Raw genomic sequence first — 20,098 nt, forward strand, 5'->3', positions numbered from 1 at the left:
AAACGTCAATCACAAGTGGGCCGACACATCCATCGGGCCAAGTACGGAGCCGGCATCATTCGGTTCCGATCTTATCACGAAGGTGTTTGTGAAGCACAAATGGGACCGTATTGCAATCGGGTAAGAAAAAATGGACATTTGTGGATGTTTGCCCGTATCTGGTACGGACACCCCGGCAGTGAAATACAGTGGAACCTCTCAGAACTTATTCCCAAAAGATTAATTCGTTCCAGAATATTACTCGTTAATAAAATAATAATAAAACCCTTATCCGCACCCAATGGTGCATAGGGCACTGCATCATATAAACGCAGTGTTATCTTGATCATTTACACACGAAGGAAAGGTGATCAGCCCTCCGATTCAGGTACCAGTCCAGGGTAATATTGAATAAATATAACAGTAAAAATATCACTCATATTTATTTTACCCCCCCTGGGAATCGAACCCGGGACCTCCAGAACCTGCTGACCATTAAACTACGGAGGTGGAAAAAAATAAACAAATAAAAATAAAAATAATGAAAAGAAACGGTGAAAGAACAGGAAATTTGGAGAGATGTAGATAAAGATCAGCTCGCTGGCTGGACATGCGGCGGCACTGGAGCACAGTCCAGCCCCCATCCGTGCTCCACAAGCCGCTTCATGATGAGGTCGGAGCTCTTCATCAGCCTTCTTATGCTGAGTGGGGGGACTTGTGGGGACACTGACCTTGCAGCTTCTTGAGTACGGCCACCTCCATCTTGAGCACCTGCTTGGGCTGGCGGGCCGACTCCACCTTGAGCGCCACCTGCTCCGTGGTGAGCAGGTCCAGCCCCTCGTAGATCTCCCCGAACCCGCCGCCCCCGATCTTGCGCACCACCTGACCACCAAAACCCAGTAGAGTATAGTAGTACAACTGACTTAACATGGTTACTACAATAAAGTATTTTTTATTTTTTTTTTATTTATTTATTTATTTATTTTTTCATAATACATAGATACATTCAATATACATATTCATTTCATATACACATTTATTATACGTATTACGGCTCTTTAGGCATGGCCTGTGTTGAGCCGAATACTAACATGGTAATACAAGTTTATATATATTTTTTTTAAATTTTTAATATACATATATTTTTTTTTAATGATTAGATTATAAACATATAGTATAGTAATTGAACTGACCTAACATGGTTACTAAAATAAAGTATAGTAATTGAACTGACCTAACATGGTTACTAAAATAAAGTATAGTAATTGAACTGACCTAACATGGTTACTAAAATAAAGTATAGTAATTGAACTGACCTAACATGGTTACTAGAATAAAGTATAGTAATTGAACTGACCTAACATGGTTACTAAAATAAAGTATAGTAATTGAACTGACCTAACATGGTTACTAAAATAAAGGATAGTAATTGAACTGACCTAACATGGTTACTAAAATAAAGTATAGTAATTGAACTGACCTAACATGGTTACTAAAATAAAGGATAGTAATTGAACTGACCTAACATGGTTACTAGAATAAAGTATAGTAATTGAACTGACCTAACATGGTTACTAGAATAAAGTATAGTAATTGAACTGACCTAACATGGTTACTAGAATAAAGTATAGTAATTGAACTGACCTAACATGGTTACTAAAATAAAGGATAGTAATTGAACTGACCTAACATGGTTACTAAAATAAAGTATAGTAATTGAACTGACCTAACATGGTTACTAAAATAAAGTATAGTAATTGAACTGACCTAACATGGTTACTAAAATAAAGTATAGTAATTGAACTGACCTAACATGGTTACTAGAATAAAGTATAGTAATTGAACTGACCTAACATGGTTACTAAAATAAAGTATAGTAATTGAACTGACCTAACATGGTTACTAGAATAAAGTATAGTAATTGAACTGACCTAACATGGTTACTAAAATAAAGTATAGAAATTGAACTGACCTAACATGGTTACTAAAATAAAGTATAGTAATTGAACTGACCTAACATGTTTACTAAAATAAAGTATAGTAATTGAACTGACCTAACATGGTTACTAAAATAAAGTATAGTAATTGAACTGACCTAACATGGTTACTAGAATAAAGTATAGTAATTGAACTGACCTAACATGGTTACTAAAATAAAGTATAGTAATTGAACTGACCTAACATGGTTACTAAAATAAAATATAGTAAATAAACTGACCTAACATTAACCTGACCTAATAAAGTATAGTAATTGAACTGACCTAACATGGTTACTAAAATAAAGTATAGTAATTGAACTGACCTAACATGGTTACTAAAATAAAGTATAGTAAATAAACTGACCTAACATTAACCTGACCTAATAAAGTATAGTAATTGAACTGACCTAACATGGTTACTAAAATAAAGTATAGTAATTGAACTGACCTAACATGGTTACTAAAATAAAGTATAGTAATTGAACTGACCTAACATGGTTACTAAAATAAAGTATAGTAATTGAACTGACCTAACATGGTTACTAAAATAAAGGATAGTAATTGAACTGACCTAACATGGTTACTAGAATAAAGTATAGTAATTGAACTGACCTAACATGGTTACTAGAATAAAGTAAAGTAATTGAACTGACCTAACATGGTTACTAAAATAAAGGATAGTAATTGAACTGACCTAACATGGTTACTAGAATAAAGTATAGTAATTGAACTGACCTAACATGGTTACTAAAATAAAGGATAGTAATTGAACTGACCTAACCTGGTTACTAAATAAAGTATAGTAATTGAACTGACCTAACATGTTTACTAGAATAAAGTATAGTAATTGAACTGACCTAACATGGTTACTAAAATAAAGTATAGTAATTGAACTGACCTAACCTGGTTACTAAATAAAGTATAGTAATTGAACTGACCTAACATGGTTACTAAAATAAAGTATAGTAATTGAACTGACTTAACATTAATCTGACCTAATAGAGTATAGTAATTGAACTGACCTAACATGGTTAATATGATAAAGTACGGTAATTGAACTGACCTAACATGGTTAATATACTAAATATAAGGTAATAGAGCTGACCTAACATGGTTAATATACAAAATATAAGGTAATAAAGCTGACCTAACATGGTTAATATGATAAAGTACGGTAATTGAACTGACCTAACATGGTTAATATGATAAAGTACGGTAATTGAACTGACCTAACATGGTTAATATACTAAATATAAGGTAATAGAGCTGACCTAACATGGTTAATATACAAAATATAAGGTAATAAAGCTGACCTAACATGGTTAATATGATAAAGTACGGCAATTGAACTGACCTAACATGGTTAATATACTAAATATAAGGTAATAGAGCTGACCTAACATGGTTAATATGATAAAGTACGGTAATTGAACTAACCTAACATGGTTAATATGATAAAGTACAGCAATTGAACTGACCTAACATGGTTAATATACTAAATATAAGGTAATAGAGCTGAACTAATATGGTTAATATACAAAATATAAGGTAATAAAGCTGACCTAACATGGTTAATATGATAAAGTACGGTAATTGAACTGACCTAACATGGTTAATATACTAAATATAAGGTAATAGAGCTGAACTAACATGGTTAATATACAAAATATAAGGTAATAAAGCTGACCTAACATGGTTAATATAATAAAGTACGGCGATTGAACTGACCTAACATGGTTAATATACTAAATATAAGGTAATAGAGCTGACCTAACATGGTTAATATACAAAATATAAGGTAATAAAGCTGACCTAACATGGTTAATATGATAAAGTACGGTAATTGAACTGACCTAACATGGTTAATATGATGAAGTACGGCAATTGAACTGACCTAACATGGTTAATATAGTAATTATAAGGTAATAGAGCTGACCTAACATGGTTAATATACAAAATATAAGGTAATAAAGCTGACCTAACATGGTTAATATGATAGAGTACGGTAATAGAGCTGACCTAGCATGGTTAATATAACATGGTTAGTATGGTAATTGAGCTGACCTTCCATCTCTCTTTGACCACGTGGCCCGGCTGCAGCAGGTCCTCCGAGGTCATGGTGATGTTGGGCTGTCTCGGCGACTCCTCGCTGTCCTGGCGGCGCTGACCGAGCGCCGGCGCGGTTTTAGACCTGCCGATGACAAACCACCATTCAGAGACTTGACCACAGTTGGATGAAAATAAATCCATAAAACCATAAATATACAATACAAGTGGAATGCGATGACTGACCATTCTCTGTAAATGTCTTTGCACTGTTCTGTGTCTGTCTGCTGTGCTGGTCGGGGTTGTGGGCGTCTGTGTACCGGCCAACGTCGGGTCGGAATCGGATCTAGCTGACTAATTGAACTAAACACTAATCCCTTTCACTGCCTACACCGGGGTACTTCTAGAAAATTTGGTGATGGACTAACAATCTTGTATTTATTTAGATTGGCGGTGACAGGTATATTGAAAGCTTTTAAATGTAAATTCACAGTAAAATCTGGATACAATTTTATATTGTTTCACATTTTCAATAAATTACGCAACTTAGTTTTAAAAAAATGCTTAGCAAGAGCAGATCTGTAAGGAAGCCTAGATGCTTCTGTATCAGATCTGGGCATGCGGTGGGACAGCTTTCAATAATTGATTACGCATTTTTATCGATTATTGCGCGGTATGATCGATAATCCTGAAATTATCCAGAGCATTGGTCTGTATGTTCCCGATAGTTAGCTAAGACAGCGTCGGCATAGATTGTTTCACATTCCTATACACAGGACCAACCTGCCGATGGTTATGCCTGTAGGAAGAGCTACCGCTACGTTGAACAATATCACATTGGATATTGATCTGTTCCATGTGTCCGAAGGAGTTTTCCGAAGCGAGATTCTTCTACACATTTAACAAGAGTCTTCTTGCGTAATTTTTAATTTGTTTTTTTAATGTATACGCCTTAAATGTTTGTTTGTAATGTATATATTAATTATTGAATAAAATGAATTGAATTGAATTGAATACAACCGGAAATTGTGTGGGATGTTAAGATTTTAATCACCGCATTGGGGTCCTATTTTAGCCATGCGTATTCGCATATTGGGTAATTCAGAAAGTGCGTCTCATAGTACATAGTGTAGTGTGCGATTCAGAGTCACTCGGACATTAGGTAATTCAGAAAGTGCGTCTCGTAGAAGTGTAGTGTGTGTTTCAGAGTCACTCCGACATTGGGTAATTCAGAGAGTGCGTCTCGTAGTATTGTAGAGTGCGATTCAGAGTCACGAGGACATTGGGTAATTCAGAAAGTGAGTCTCGTAGAAGTGTAGTGTGCGATTCAGAGTCACTTGGACGTTGGGTAATTCAGAAAGCGCGTCTTGTAGTAGTGTAGTGTGCGATTCAAAGTCACTCGGACGTAGGGTAATTCAGAGTGTAGTGTGTGGGGATGGGGGCTCACCTTAGCAGGGGATAGGGAGGGCTGGCGGCGCCCCCCCCAGCCAGTGCGGCCCCGCAGGGGGCAGGCGGGGGGCGCCCACCCGCATGGCTCGATACACCACTGTCCTCTGGAAAACACAGGAACTAGTTATTTTACATCGAATCGTACGTTCATAGACTTGAAACATTTACACTGCTTCGCAAATGTAAAGCTGAGAAAAACCATACTGCGTGTTGAGATGGTATGGTCATATGAGACGAATGAGTGAATAAAGAACTTCCTCTAACCCTCATCTGCACCCAATAGTGCAAAGGGCACTACATCATATAAATGCAGTTTTATTAGAGTCAGTCTTTTGACTATTCGATTATATAAATAAAATTTATAAAATATATGTACAAATACTGAGAATTTGCCTAGTACCTCTTTGACGCATGCTAAGCTTTATTTGATTAGGAGACCAGGGCTGTCCAAAAAATTATTGCACTTATTGCACCTAATGGAGGGTCCACGAGGTGTGGGCAGAAGGCCCTTCTATAATATAAAGCTCAATGTTCTCTGGCTAGCGGCAGTCGGAAGTCGCTTTCGGGCTTCCGACAAGAGTGGACCTATGCTTGTTCCATGAGCGTTGCCAGATGGTTTTTTAATGTTTTCAGCAAATAAATGCTTGTTCACAAAATCTGGATTATCTCCAATTACAGAAGTTATTTTCATATTATTTTTTGACATTTCATCAAAGATGAAAAAGAATATCAAAGTCTGGGCATTTATGGGGCTGACGACTGTCATAGGCTGGTTTAAGTGATCACTCAACACACGTGTAACATTCACCAATTCTACCCATTATTGACAACCACACTACTCAAATTCTTGGAAGTTCTATATATATTTGGAAAACTAATTTTGAAACATTGTTCTTGAATCACTAGAACATCACTAGAGACATCTATTGGTGAGATGAAAAGAAGCATTTTATCGAGCAGAGACTCTTTTATTAGTATGTGAGGTCCGAATCCTGGATTATAATCACACACATGAGAAACGCCAGAAAATTTCATTTTCATTTTTATCATTTAAGCTTATAATTTGACCAGATAATTTATTCACAACATTTTGAGTGTGTCCAAATACTTGTTCACAAAATCTGGATTATCTCCAATTACAGGAACTATTTTCATATTATTTTTTTGATGTCAAAATTATAATCACACACATGTAAAGTGATCACTTATGGCGGTCGTCAGACCCGTAAATCCCCAGACTTACATATTCTTCATCTTTGATGAGATGTCAAAAAATAATATGAAAATAACTACTGATTTTGTGAACAAGTATTTGGACACACTCAAAATCTTGTATATGAATATAATCCAAGATTCGGTCCTCACATTCAAATGAAAGAGTTTCTGCTTCGTAAAAGCTTTCCTCATCCCACCATAGACGTCCCTAGTGAAGTCAAGCACTGTGTTTCGAGTGTGATCGATATATCTAGAAGTTTCAAGAATTCGAGTAGTGTGGTTGTCAATCACGGGTAGAATTGGTGAATGCTACACGTGTGTAAAGTGATCACCAGCATATGACGGTCGTAAGCCCCGTAAATGCCAAGACTCATTCACACTACACCATACTCTTCTTCATCTAGGTTGAGATGTCAAAAAATAACTCCCTTCATTGGTGATAATCCAGATTTGTGAACAAGTATTTGGATATACTCAAAATGTTGTCGTTAATTGTAGTTGAATTACAAAAGCAGACTGAATGCAGTCGAAATGCGATCCCTCAGACGGATGTGCGGCAAAACGAAGTATTTGGACACACTCAAAATGTTGGGATCGGGAGTGCTTAGAGCCGCTGGTGGCTGGTTAGTGCGCCCGCTACCGACCTTTGGATGAATCCGGGCAGTCCTCTATATACTTGGGACCTAGTTTGGTGTTCTGGGCGGGCCGGTTGTCACTCTTGTCCTTGGCGCCGTCCTTACGGCATACTTGGCTCTGTTTCCTGAAACGCGACAAAACGCAACACTGTAGTAACTTGCACACGCCCGCAGTCGGCTTTGTCAAAAAAACATTTATAAACACACTACTACTACTACAACTACCATCACGCCGTTTCTCCGCAGGGGTAGGCAGAGAGGATGGAACGCCACACTCTTCTGTCCTGACATACACTCCTCGCCTCCTTCACGTCCATACATCTAGTCATACATGCCCTCCGATTACGCAGACTTTTGACACCGCCAGATTTTAGGTTCTGATTGATCTGATCGTGCCAAGTCTTTTTCGGTCGTCCTCGTTCTGTTTTCCCTCTCACATTCGCCACAAATAGTTTCTTAGTCATTCTCTCGTTATCCATTCGCTCCACATGTCCATACCACCGCAAAGAACTCTTCCTAATCTTTTCAATTATTCCTCGTTCAGCCTTACATTCCTTTCTTATATCTTCGTTTTTAATTCTGTCATACAATGATTTTCCACACATCCGTCTGAGGGAGCGCAATTCAACACACTAAGGAAAGGAAAGAAAGCATTCGGACACATTTAAAATGTTGTAAAAAAAAACGTTCTAAATTCGGCCATAGGGGAAGACGGGGCTAAATGCAACAGGGGTACGTTGCAACGGCCGATTGAAATTTTCCGCAAAAAGTGTTTTAACATATTTTAAATTTTGTTTTAAATTTTTTTATTATTGGAAAACCAGCAGAATATTTCGACAAAAATAACATAATATTATAAAATACAAAAAAATGACAATTCCAATTATAGGTTTCCACCAAGTAATCTAAAAATAAAACAATTTAAATAAACTGTCATAAACGTATAAACATATAGAACATTTCTTTATCAACTGGTCAAAAAGACTAACAATATTTCCTTTAAACATATTGAAAGAACCATTATTGAAGTCTATTTCATTAAGCATTTCATGGCACATATCGCAGGCTCGATTTAAAAATGAATTTTGGTAGGACTCGGTGTGCATTTTAGGGATTTTAACCGGATCCACGCGGCTCGCATAACCGTATGTGTTTTCACAAAACATTCCCTGTACGCGGCTGACATAACCGTTTGTGTTTTTACTTTACTCCAAGTTTCGAACCTCAGTTCAACTTGGAGGGATTTTTTCATGGTGTGGAACTTTGGATAAAATAATACGTCAATCCTTGGCCTTATGACATCTGTTGAAATATCTGACTAATAATTTGTAACATCACAAGGATAAATAAAAGAACAGATCCCTGATTTTTCTTGCGGTTGGTAATTAGTCTGCGCCATAATCATGCCCTATATCTGTCTCACTCTCGATGCTACACATCGCCAGTGGGTAAGAGTGACACACGATGCGTGCTTTGATTTATTTATGTTACGATCTAATTTGTTTATATTACGATATATTTCAAGTATACTGTGACACGAGTGTATTATAGAGTACCAAAAAGGCACAATGGATCCCATTGAACGTTTTTGTTTAGGAAAATAAATGGTTTCTTAACTAAATACATGATAAAGTAATCATTTAAAAAAATGGCGAAATACCGCCACGCATGGGCATCTCTTAGGAACAAAGTTAACGCGGTTAAAAGGTTAAATGAGTTTTTGTTTCTGGTCTGTGCTCCCGGGACTCTAAAATTGATGAGTGATAAAAGCTCTGGGCAATCTACGTAATTATTTAAAATTTTATACAGATAAATAAGGTCAGCATTGTTCCTGCGTGTTACGAGCTTGGGTAAATTCATAAAATCATTGCTTGGAGTCATCCCTCTAAAATTACAATATGAAATAAATTTTGATTGTACAGATTCTATTCGATTAATATATTTTTTGTATCGGGGGTTCCAGACGGGAGATGCAAATTCTAACTGACTACGATCGTATCGCTCACTCCTTTCAGGAACGTAATAAATAAAAAAACTTGATTTTTCAGCAGAACGTTATTAAAGTTTAAAAATATAACACAATGTATTAGAAATAAATATCAAGCCAATTATTGAACTTTTTACTGTGCAACAGATATTTTAAGGTAAAACCTGATGGTTTTTTCTCCATTTGAAAAATATTTAGTATATTTAAAAAACAATTAAACAATACCTTTTCTTCAAAATGCAAAAACAACACTTTCTGCCCTGTAGCGGGTAAATATTAAGTTAAAAATATGCCGCTTTTGCTAGGATATAGTACATTCTCTGGGCATTCCGAAAACATGCACAACTGAAAATTGACTTTTGATTTATGACGTTCTTGAAAGGAGTGAGCGAAATAGTCATTGTGGAACAAGTTGAACAGTTTTGGAGCTATGAAAAATGAGTGTCTTTGCGCAAGTCTGGATTCACAGAAAGGGATTTCTAATAAATTATTAATCCTTTAGCTAGATCTGTTATTATTTTAAGTAAATAAATGTTGGCGCATAAAAAGATATTTTGGACACTGTTGGCAATAGATTCCATGCTCCGAATTCCATGGACAGCTAGACGCACCAATGAGTCCATTCGCCAGGAACTACGCTTGGATGGCTTGACTCTGGCCAATATCTGTACCCGACGGATTCTCCAGTTCTTTGGACACGTTGCGCGTGGCAACGAGGATAGCCTAGAACGACTAGTTGTGATCGGTAGTCTGGAGGGAAAGAGAGGGAGAGGAAGATCCCCTACACGATGGACCGATCAAATTAAGGCAGCAGCAGGCACCTCAGTGGTTGGAGCGCTACGTGCAGCGCAGTCAAGGGATAACTGGAGAAGAGTCATTGCTTCTGCAAATGTCACAACCCTCAGCAATGAGGATTAAGACGGAGAAGAAGGCAATAGATTTCTCGTAGCTCCAAAAGTTCAGCTTCCTGAAATAATTGGTTGGAAGGAAGAGTTGAATTTTTTTAAAGCATGATTTTAATAATAAGTTTTTATAATATTTTTGACATCTCATCAAAGATGAAGAAGAATATGGAAGTCTGGGCATTGACGGGGCTGACGACCGTCATAGGCTGGTTTAAGTGATCACTTTACACACGTGTAACATTCACCAATTCTACCCATTATTGACAACCACACTACTCAAATTCTTGGAAGTTCAATATATATGAACCAATTTAGAAACCTTGTTCTAGAACTTCACTAGAGACATCTATTGGTATTACTTATTATTCCTTAATGTTTACTTGTTACTTGTGTATTGAAAAATGTCTTTTATTTTTAGAAATAAAAATTACATAATACTATAAGTGTTGCATATAACGCCGTCTTCCCCTCCTATCAAAATAATCTGAAATTGGTGCAATCAGAATATACTGCAGTAATTTGATGTAGTGCAGACACAGGTCAAAAGGATGTAATAAGGCTAGTTTTCACTATCTGCAACAAATGGTGCATAGGGCACTTGGAATTAAACTGATGCATTATGCTGAAAGTAAAATTTTTATTTATGCACTAGATATTGTGTATTGATAGTTAAACTTGCTAACCGCTGCATTACGGAGGTAAAGTTGACACATTTACTTATTTAAAAAAATTCATATATAAAAGGGTAAAATAATAGATTTTGAATTTTTTATTATTAAAACTATGAAGTTTTGATGTCCATTTTGTTCAGTCAACCAGTTAATTTTTATATGCTTTAAATAAACATCGCTTCAACTAGAATTTTATAATAATTAAAGAAAACACTTGTTTTTTACCACTTGAGTTTTATTAAGGACTACATGTTTCAGAAGTTAAACTTCCATCATTCAGGTCTGTATAATAACTAAAAAAACAAGTGTTTTCTTTAATTATTGTAACATGTCTTACCACAAAGTTAATGCCGAAACAATAAATAAAATACAATTTTATAAATATTTAAAAAAAAAAACAGTTGAAAAGTTAATGTAACCAGCCAAATACATCAAAATCCGACATTCACGAATTTACCTTTTACAAGAATCGATTGTTTTTTTTGTTAAATTTGACAGCTATGACCCTCCGTTTAAAATACCGCATAAATAATAAATTAACAAACAAAATGAAAATGTTTCGATCGAATTATTTTTCGAGTATTATTGACTTTTCACCTATAAAAAAAACACATTCGATTAAAAATATATTTCCTGATAGGGGAACTAAGTAATGGGTATGCTTTATTTTTTGCTCTCGTCAATCTAGTGTTCTAGTTTAATAACGGAACTCGGAATTAAACAACAAATAAGCTAAATTAAACGGTACGTCTACGCGTAAAAAATAATTTGCATAATAATTTTGATTAGATGAAAAATATACCAACTGGCCGAAATCGCCAATGACAAAAAATGTACGCGAGAAGCAAAATCCGACGTACGCGCCGCATGACTCGTGTATCGCCGCACCTTTCGATACCTGAGACAGAGCTGGTAACGTACGTTGTAGATACCTTCAGACACGCCCACATATGATCGATTTTGAAGTAGACCTGGTCGTAAAAATCGAAATGACAATAATAATTGAAGGGTAAAATTGACCTTGGTAGATAAAACCAGCAGATCCGCGAGCCTCGGGCACATTTTTAAACTGTCAACGAGTCAGGAAAAGGCTGCAAAGCGGAGGTGAACAAACTGCATGACAGCAGTATTCCATTTTTAGAAAAACCACCGAAAAAAATGTGAACGCGCGTCACACGCTAGTCTTATAAGGCACACTTCTAACAAACACAGTTCGGAGAGTCGCTGCGCGTCGCGTCTTTTCACACGGAACACGTTATCACTGTAATGTTATCGAAATAATAAAATATTTCCTTCTGGCTATACACCGCGGGATCGATAAATCGGCCATGTTGAATTTTGGTTCGTTTTCCACTGCGCAGTGAAGTTGTGCGCAGTTCGTTTGCCGCTAGTGGCGCTGCGCGCGAGCGAGACAGCGAAACATAGCTCTTCGACGAGAGAGCGAGGTGGAAGATCAGCTGTGCGGATATACATGAAGATAGCTGCGGAATTGGAAAACCGGAAAATATAATTATTTCCCGGTATTTTTATATCACAGCCTAAAAGTAATTAACTCCTACATCAAAAGCGTGGTAAATGGTAATGCACCATTATCACATATATATTACCAATTAAAGTAACGTCAAAAATCACAAGATTACAGATCTCATTCTTATTTAAATCCGTGTATATATATAATATAATATGTAACGAAGACAGGATGACAGCTCGAAGTTAGGACATTAAACTTTTTCGATGTCTACTGTACGATGACGTCACCCACTGTTTTTCAAGTATAGGTTAGGTTCGTATAGTTTAATATTATCTACAACATTTTGAGTGTGTCCAAATACTTGTTAACAAATCTAGATTATCTCTAGGAGTTATTTTTTAGATAATTTTTTGACATCTCAACATAGATGAAGAAGAATATGAAATTCTAAGCATATACAGGGCTTACGACCGTCGTAGCGTGGTTGTCAATCATGACTACAATGGTGAAGTGTTAAGTGATCACTTTACCAGCCTGTGACTGGTCATAAGCCCTGTAAATACCCAGACTTATTCCCTTATTATTTATAAATACCATATTTATAAAATACATTCTGCATCTTTGTTGAGATGTATAAAAACAAAATAACCTAATATTTTAAATTCTGTTGTTTATGTTATTTTTGTAAAGAAATAGACGTCAATAAATAGGGCCGCCAACAATTAAGGAATGACACCAACGTCAAAATAACCCCATCGTTTCTGTGACGTCATTCATTACCAACTTACTAAAACAACGTATTAACGAAGGCGAATTTTCCAAAAGAAAATGATGAATGAAAATATTGATTATATCGGCTGTTATAAACACTTCACGAGTCTAATACAATCCTTTACATAGCTTGAGTATGCTGAATGTTGTCCGCCCCCCGTAGTGTAATGATCAGCATGCTCGGATACCGTTCTGGAGGTCCCGGGCTCGATTCCCAGGGGGGTTTAATAAATATAAGTGATTTTTTCACTCTAATATTTATTCAATATTACACTGGACTGGCACCTGAAGCGGAGGGCTGATCACCTTTCCTTCATGTGTAATCGATCGAGATAACACTGCGTTTATATGACGCAGTGCCCTATGCACCATTGGGGTGCGGTAAGGGTTTTATTATTATTATTATGTTAAATTAGATATTCCTCCCGTCTGACAAAGAACCATTCGGTATTTTTTTTACAATGCGCACGCCTCATTATTTGATGGACATTTTGTTCTCAAATTTGGCACGCATTTAGAGTGTCGTTTTCGCTTGACAAGGGTTTTTTTTTTAGATTTTCGACAATGGAGTATTCTGCCGCAAAGCGAGAAGGCGGGGTGAGGCGATGATACAAGAACCCGTGGGCGGCGCGCGCCAGATATTTGGCGTGACTTGTCAGCTTTTACAATCACTCGCATCCCGACGACTAATAGCGAATGGCGAAATTGTAAATAAGACAAAAAACGCCAAAAGATTAAACGCATTCCTGGAAAAAACGCTGTCTTTAGAAAAAATAACATTTTCACAAATTACGCATCCATTCTATCAGACACTGACTTTTTTCACACTGACTGAATTCTTTTTTGACATCTCATCAAAAATGAAAAAGAAATTTCCATATTTTACAGATTTTAATACATAGGAATATTACCTGTTTTTTTCACATTTATTTAATATTAATAAATAATAAAACCCTTATCCGCACCCCAATGGTGCATAGGGCACTGTGTCATATTAACGCAGTGTTATCTTAATCGTTTACACATGAAGGAAAGGTGATCAGCCCTCCGCTTCAGGTACCAGTCCAGGGTGATATTGAATAAATATTACAGTGAAAAAAATCACTTATATTTATTTAACCCGGGACCTTCAGAACGGTAGCCGAGCGTGCTGACCATTACACTACGGAGGCGGACATTAATATTACCTGGTTATAAATAATGGTAAAAAAAAATATTAAAAATATCAAAATATTTCTATTTCAAGATAAATAAATTCTGTTACAAATAGTCATGAATAATTTAGATAATTTAGAAATACATAAAAAATTTAATTCAGATAAAACAATAATTAATATTACATTGTTTCAAAATACGTCACCATTATTATCAATGTTTCTTTTTACCAAAACTCTTGTTCCTTAACCCCCCTCCCTATATTTATTAACCTACATATACACCTAAATACATTTTTGTTCGTTAGTTTTAATTTGTACCAGAAGATGAAAACATCTGTCGTTTTCGAAACTAGTCATATATATATATATATATATATATATATATATATATATATATATATATATATATATATATATATATATATATATATATATATATATATATATATATATATATATATATATATAAAATTCATTAAAGTGGTATATTCAAGAGTTTAATTTTAATAAAATAAAAAAACAAAATAACTAAATATGAGTCATTTCATTCAATATTCATAATATATATATTCAATACCCTGGACTGGTACCTGAAGCGCAAGGCTCACCTTTCCTTCGTGTGTTAATGATCAAGATAACACTGATAACAAGATAACACTGTTATTTTTTGACATCTCAAAGATGAAGAAGAATATGGAAGTCTAGGCATTAACGGGGCTGAGGACCGTCATAGGCTGGTTTAAAATGATCACTTTTACACACGTGTAACATTCACCAACCCATTATTGACAATCACACTACTCAAATTCTTGGAAGATCTATATATTGTATATGAACCAATTTAGAAATATGGTTCTTGAATCACTAGAACTTCACTAGATACATCTACTGGTGAGATTGATTGATTCTGCTGTCACTTTATGGTGAAACCTATCCATTTTTAATTAAACTTTTACTTGGTAAATACCAATATTTTTTAAAATCTACTGTGACACGTGTTTCGATGCATTCCGCATCATTTTCAAACAACGTATATAAATTGTTTAACCGGACTTTTGTGTTGTACTTAGTACGAGTTTTTCGGTTCCAACCCCACAATTTGATACATATTTTAATAATGAACCACTTAAGCTCATAAAAATAGTATGAAATTAAAATATATTTGTGTAAATAATAAAAATACAAATATTTCTCTTAAAAAACATAAAAATCTTTAAAAATATAATCCAATAGGGATGCTAAACAATACACAGAATAGTAAGCGCTATAAAAGTTTTGAAGTGAAGTTTATCACCAAATTTTAGCCAAATTCTAAGGTACCTACATCTTTTGTATATTGTAGGTACCTTATCATTTGGTATATTTTTAGTAAAATTGAAAAAAAAGTGTGGTAAATTCAATGCGCTTATTAATAGGCAATATATTAAACTAACTGTAAACATATTGCATACTCTCCAGGAGTTTCACACTCCGTTCACTCTCCATTCAAGAACGTCAATGACTTGATTTTTCAGGAGAACGTTTTTAAAGGTTAAAAATATAATACAATGTATTAAAAATAAATATCAAGCCACTTATTGAACTTTTTACTGTGCAACAGATGTTTTTAGGTAAAACCTGAATGTTTTTTCTCCGTTTGTAAATTATTTAGTATGTTTAAAAAAATAATTCAACAATATCTTTTCTTCAAAATGCAAAAACAACACTTTCAACCATGTAGCGGGTAAATATTAAGTTAAAATATGCTTTTTTGGTGATATATAGTACATTTTTTGGGCATTCCGAAAACAAACTGAAAATTTACGATTTTTAATATATGACGTTGTTGAAAGGAGTGAGCGATATGTATATTCTGAAAAACAAAAAATATCTAATACCCATTTTTTTCAAATCAGGCATGAACAGACTCCGGTGTAATGAATTCTGTGTTTGAAAATATCCTCTTAAATGTAATTTAAAGCACGTTATCCATTAGCTTTTTATTGTAATCCCAGACCTGGCCATATGTCGCTCACTCCTTTCAAGAACGTCATAAATAAAAAATCGTGAATTTTGAGTTGTGTATGTTTTCAGAATGCCCAGAAATGTTCAATATCCCAGCAAAAGCGGCATATTTTTAACTTAATATTTACCCGCTACAGGGCAGAAAATGTTGTTTTTGCATTTTGATGAAAAGGTATTGTTTAATATTTTTTTAATATACTAAATATTTATCACATGGAGAAAAAAATTCAGGTTTTACCTAAAAAAATCTGTAGCACAGTAAAAAGTTCAATAAGTGGCTTGATATTTATTTAAAATAAATTGTGTTATATTTTTAAACTAAAAACGTTCTCCTGAAAAATCATGTTTTTTATATATGACGTTGTTAAAAAGAGTGGGTGATATAACAAAACTTTGAACACATTTAAATGCTAAAAAATTAAATGTCAAAAATTAAGTTTTTTAATTTATGACGTTCATGAAAGGAGTGAGTGATATTTACCTTTCAAATGTGCACTAAGATCTCGGAAGAGAAATAGCATATTTCCGTGAGACATTATATTTCCGTCGCCAAATAGATATTGTTTAGTGAATAGTGGAGTCCGGTTTGTGTTTTGTGTAGCCGGCTATATTTACCTCCCGCGACGGCACCAATGATCATTTCCGACGTTCAACGACTCATAACATGGGTCGCTGAAGAGCTGCTGAATTTGTAAAGCAACACCCTGTTTCTGGCGATCCAAATTATTGGCAAAATGTTACATAAGTTTAAAGCCCAACATATCTCTCACCCCTTTCAACAACGTCATAAATCAAAAAACTTGATTCAGGAGATCGTTTTTAAAGTTTAAAAATATAATACAATATATTAAAAATAAATATCAAGCCACTTATTGTAATTTTTACTGTGCAACAGATCTTTTTAGGTAAAACCTGAATGTTTTTTCTCCATTTTAAAAATATTTAGTATATTAAAAAAATAATTAAACAATACCTTTTCTTTAAAATGCAAAAGCAACACTTTCTACCCTGTAGCGGGTAAATATTAAGTTAGAAATATGCCGATTTTGCTGGGATATAATAAAATAATAATTATAATAATAAAACCCTTACCGCACTCCAATGGATAGGGCACTGCTTCATAATAACTCAGTGTTATCTCGATCGTTTACACATGAAGGAAAGGTGATCAGCCCTCCACTGCAGGTACCAGTCCAGTGTAATATTGAATAAATATTAGAGTGAAAAAATCACTTATATTTATTAAACCCCCCTGGGAATCGAACCCGGGACCTCCAGAACGGTAGCCGAGCATGCTGACCATTACACTACGGAGGCAGACATAATATAGGGATATAATATAGTGATTTTAAAACAAAGTTACATTTTAGTTATACATTTTTATTTGCAAAGATTTAAAGAAAGATTTTTTGTAAAAATGCCATTAAAATGTAAATTTTTTAAACTTGCCATTCCATATCATAACGATAACACAATTAAATATATATAATACTATATGTCTTATGTAAATACCACTTTTTTCAAGTCCACGAGTATAATTTGGCAGATCAAAACATTGAAAAGTGTGATTTCAGACATTGATAGGGAGGAACACATATTTTGCGAACACAAAAACGTCATTTCATTAAATTTTACATAATAGCAGTGCGCAGATAGACTCGAAAAATTGGCAAGTCGTTCAAAACAAAATGAATGTATATTAATGTAATATTGTGGTGTTTTTATGGCTTTATTTATAAAACCATTTGTCTAAGCGAATATCATGTTGAGAACATTTAGGGGGCCTGTGCACTACCCGGAATTTTACCGTCAGACAGTCCGTAGTCATACTATTTGATTATAATTTATGTATCAATTTTAAATCAAATACAGATTTTTTGAGTCTACTAAGTTGTATTTTATTAACAAAAAACTCATAAAAAATTATATTGCGACAATTGTTTCGCCTTGTTAGGGCATTATCAAACGAATGTGAAGATCAAATGGACTACGGTCCTTATGTAGCCATAGAATTCTAAGTGACAGTTTTAACACTTGCTGCAATAATTTATGGGAGACAACAGTAGCTAATGGGGGATGTAGGTTAGTTGTAAGAAGAGTTTTGTCTAATTTTAAAATGGAAAAGGTATTCTTTAAATGCTCCGTGACATTGAGTCAATGCTTAGGACAATTTATGTTTTTAGTAACTAACCATCACTCACCAATAGATGTCTCTAGTGAAGTTCTAGTGATTCAAGAACAAGGTTTCTAAATTAGTTCATATATATAGAACTTCCAAGAATTTGAGTAGTGTGGTTGTCAATAATGGGTAGAATTGGTGAATGTTTCACGTGTATAAAGTGATCACTTAAACCAGCCTATGACGGTCGTCAGCCCCGTAAATGCCCAGACTTCCATATTCTTCTTCATCTTTGATGAGATGTCAAAAAATTATATGAAAACCCTTCTTAACAGATTGTTTTAAACACTTGATTAATAACCACTTTATGAGTTTTATTTCATAACACACTGTAACATCCTGTATAAACAAATCTAAACAAAAAACAAAACTAGAGACATCTATTGGAGAGATGAAAAGAAGCTTTTTATTGAGCAGAAACTCTTTTATTAGTATGTGAGGTCCGAATCCTGGATTATAATCACACACATCGCTCACTCCTTTCAAGAACGTCATAAATCAAAATACTTGATTTTTCAGGAGATCATTTTTAAAGTTTGAAAATATGATACAATGTATTAAAAATAAATATTAAGCAACTTACTGAACTTTTTACTGTGCAACAGATCTTTTTAGGTAAAACCTGAATGTTTTTTCTCCATTTGAAAAATATTTAGTAAATTTAAAAAAATAATTAAATAATACATTTTCTTAAAAATGCAAAAACATCACTTTCTGCCCTGTAGCGAGTAAATATTAAGATAAAAATATGCCTCTTTTGCTGGGATATAGTACATTTTCTGGGCATTCCGAAAACATGCACAACTGAAAATTGACGATTTTTGATTTATGACGTTCTTGAAAGGAGTGAGCGACATGAAAAACGCCAGAAAATAAATAAATAAATAAAAACTATTAGCTGATTGCATATCGACCTTGATCTATTTGTCTCTCTTCCTGGGCTTTCTATTCGCTTAATTAAGGTCAAGGTGGCGGTTTGGACTCTCCACGTAATTCTTTAACAAGTATTCTCTGAAGTTTAAAAATAAATACCTGGCTGGATGGAAATAATGTTCTGGAGTTGGCAAAGTGCAAGGTAGTCGTGAAATCAGGGCCAATTGTTACATTTTAAGTGTGTCCAAATCCTTGTTCACAAATCTTGGTTTCTCCACTATGGTGAATAGGGCACTGCATCATATAATAATAATAATAAAACCCTTATCCGCACCCCAATGGTGCAAAGGGCACTGTGTCATATTAACGCAGCGTTATCTTGATCGTTTACACATGAAGGAAACGTGATCAGCTCTCCGCTTCAGGTACCAGTCCATGGTAATATTGAATTAATATTACAGTGAAAAAATTACTTATATTTACTTTACCCCCTTGGGAATCGAACCCGGGACCTTCAGAACGGTAGCCGAGCGTGCTGACCATTTCACTACGGAGGCGGATCATATAAACGCAGTGCTATCTTACAACATTTTGAGTGTGTCCAAATACTTGTTCACGAATCTTGGTTTCTCCGCTTTGGTGAATAGGGCACTGCATCATATAAACGCAGTTTTATCTTACAACATTTTGAGTGTGTCCAAATCCTTGTTCACAAATCTTGGTTTCTCCACTTTGGTGAATAGGGCACTGCATCATATAAACGCAGTGTTATGTTAC

At 34.7% G+C, this 20,098-nt stretch overlaps 1 protein-coding gene across 6 annotated transcripts in view; it reads right to left on the bottom strand.

Annotated features, from left to right (window-relative positions):
* Asator (tau-tubulin kinase asator) overlaps positions 1-20,098 on the bottom strand; it is a 102,694-nt gene that overhangs the window by 49,589 nt on the left and 33,007 nt on the right. For 4 of the 6 annotated variants that reach the window (XM_088275693.1, XM_088275692.1, XM_088275691.1 and 1 more), the window contains exons 3-6: positions 7,313-7,428; positions 5,452-5,557; positions 4,023-4,149; positions 711-861 (exon numbers count right to left, since the gene is read on the bottom strand). In XM_088275693.1, the coding sequence (XP_088131819.1) occupies positions 711-861; positions 4,023-4,149; positions 5,452-5,557; positions 7,313-7,428 (500 nt within the window). Of the gene's footprint in view, positions 1-710; positions 862-4,022; positions 4,150-5,451; positions 5,558-7,312; positions 7,429-11,886; positions 12,197-20,098 lie in introns of those variants that run through there. The other 2 variants (XM_088275695.1, XM_088275694.1) reach the window with 1 other exon arrangement.

This window comes from Brachycentrus maculatus, unplaced genomic scaffold (assembly GCF_059751285.1).
Source record: "Brachycentrus maculatus isolate JH-2025_06_01 unplaced genomic scaffold, ASM5975128v1 h1tg000955l, whole genome shotgun sequence".
Lineage (NCBI taxonomy): Eukaryota > Metazoa > Arthropoda > Insecta > Trichoptera > Brachycentridae > Brachycentrus > Brachycentrus maculatus.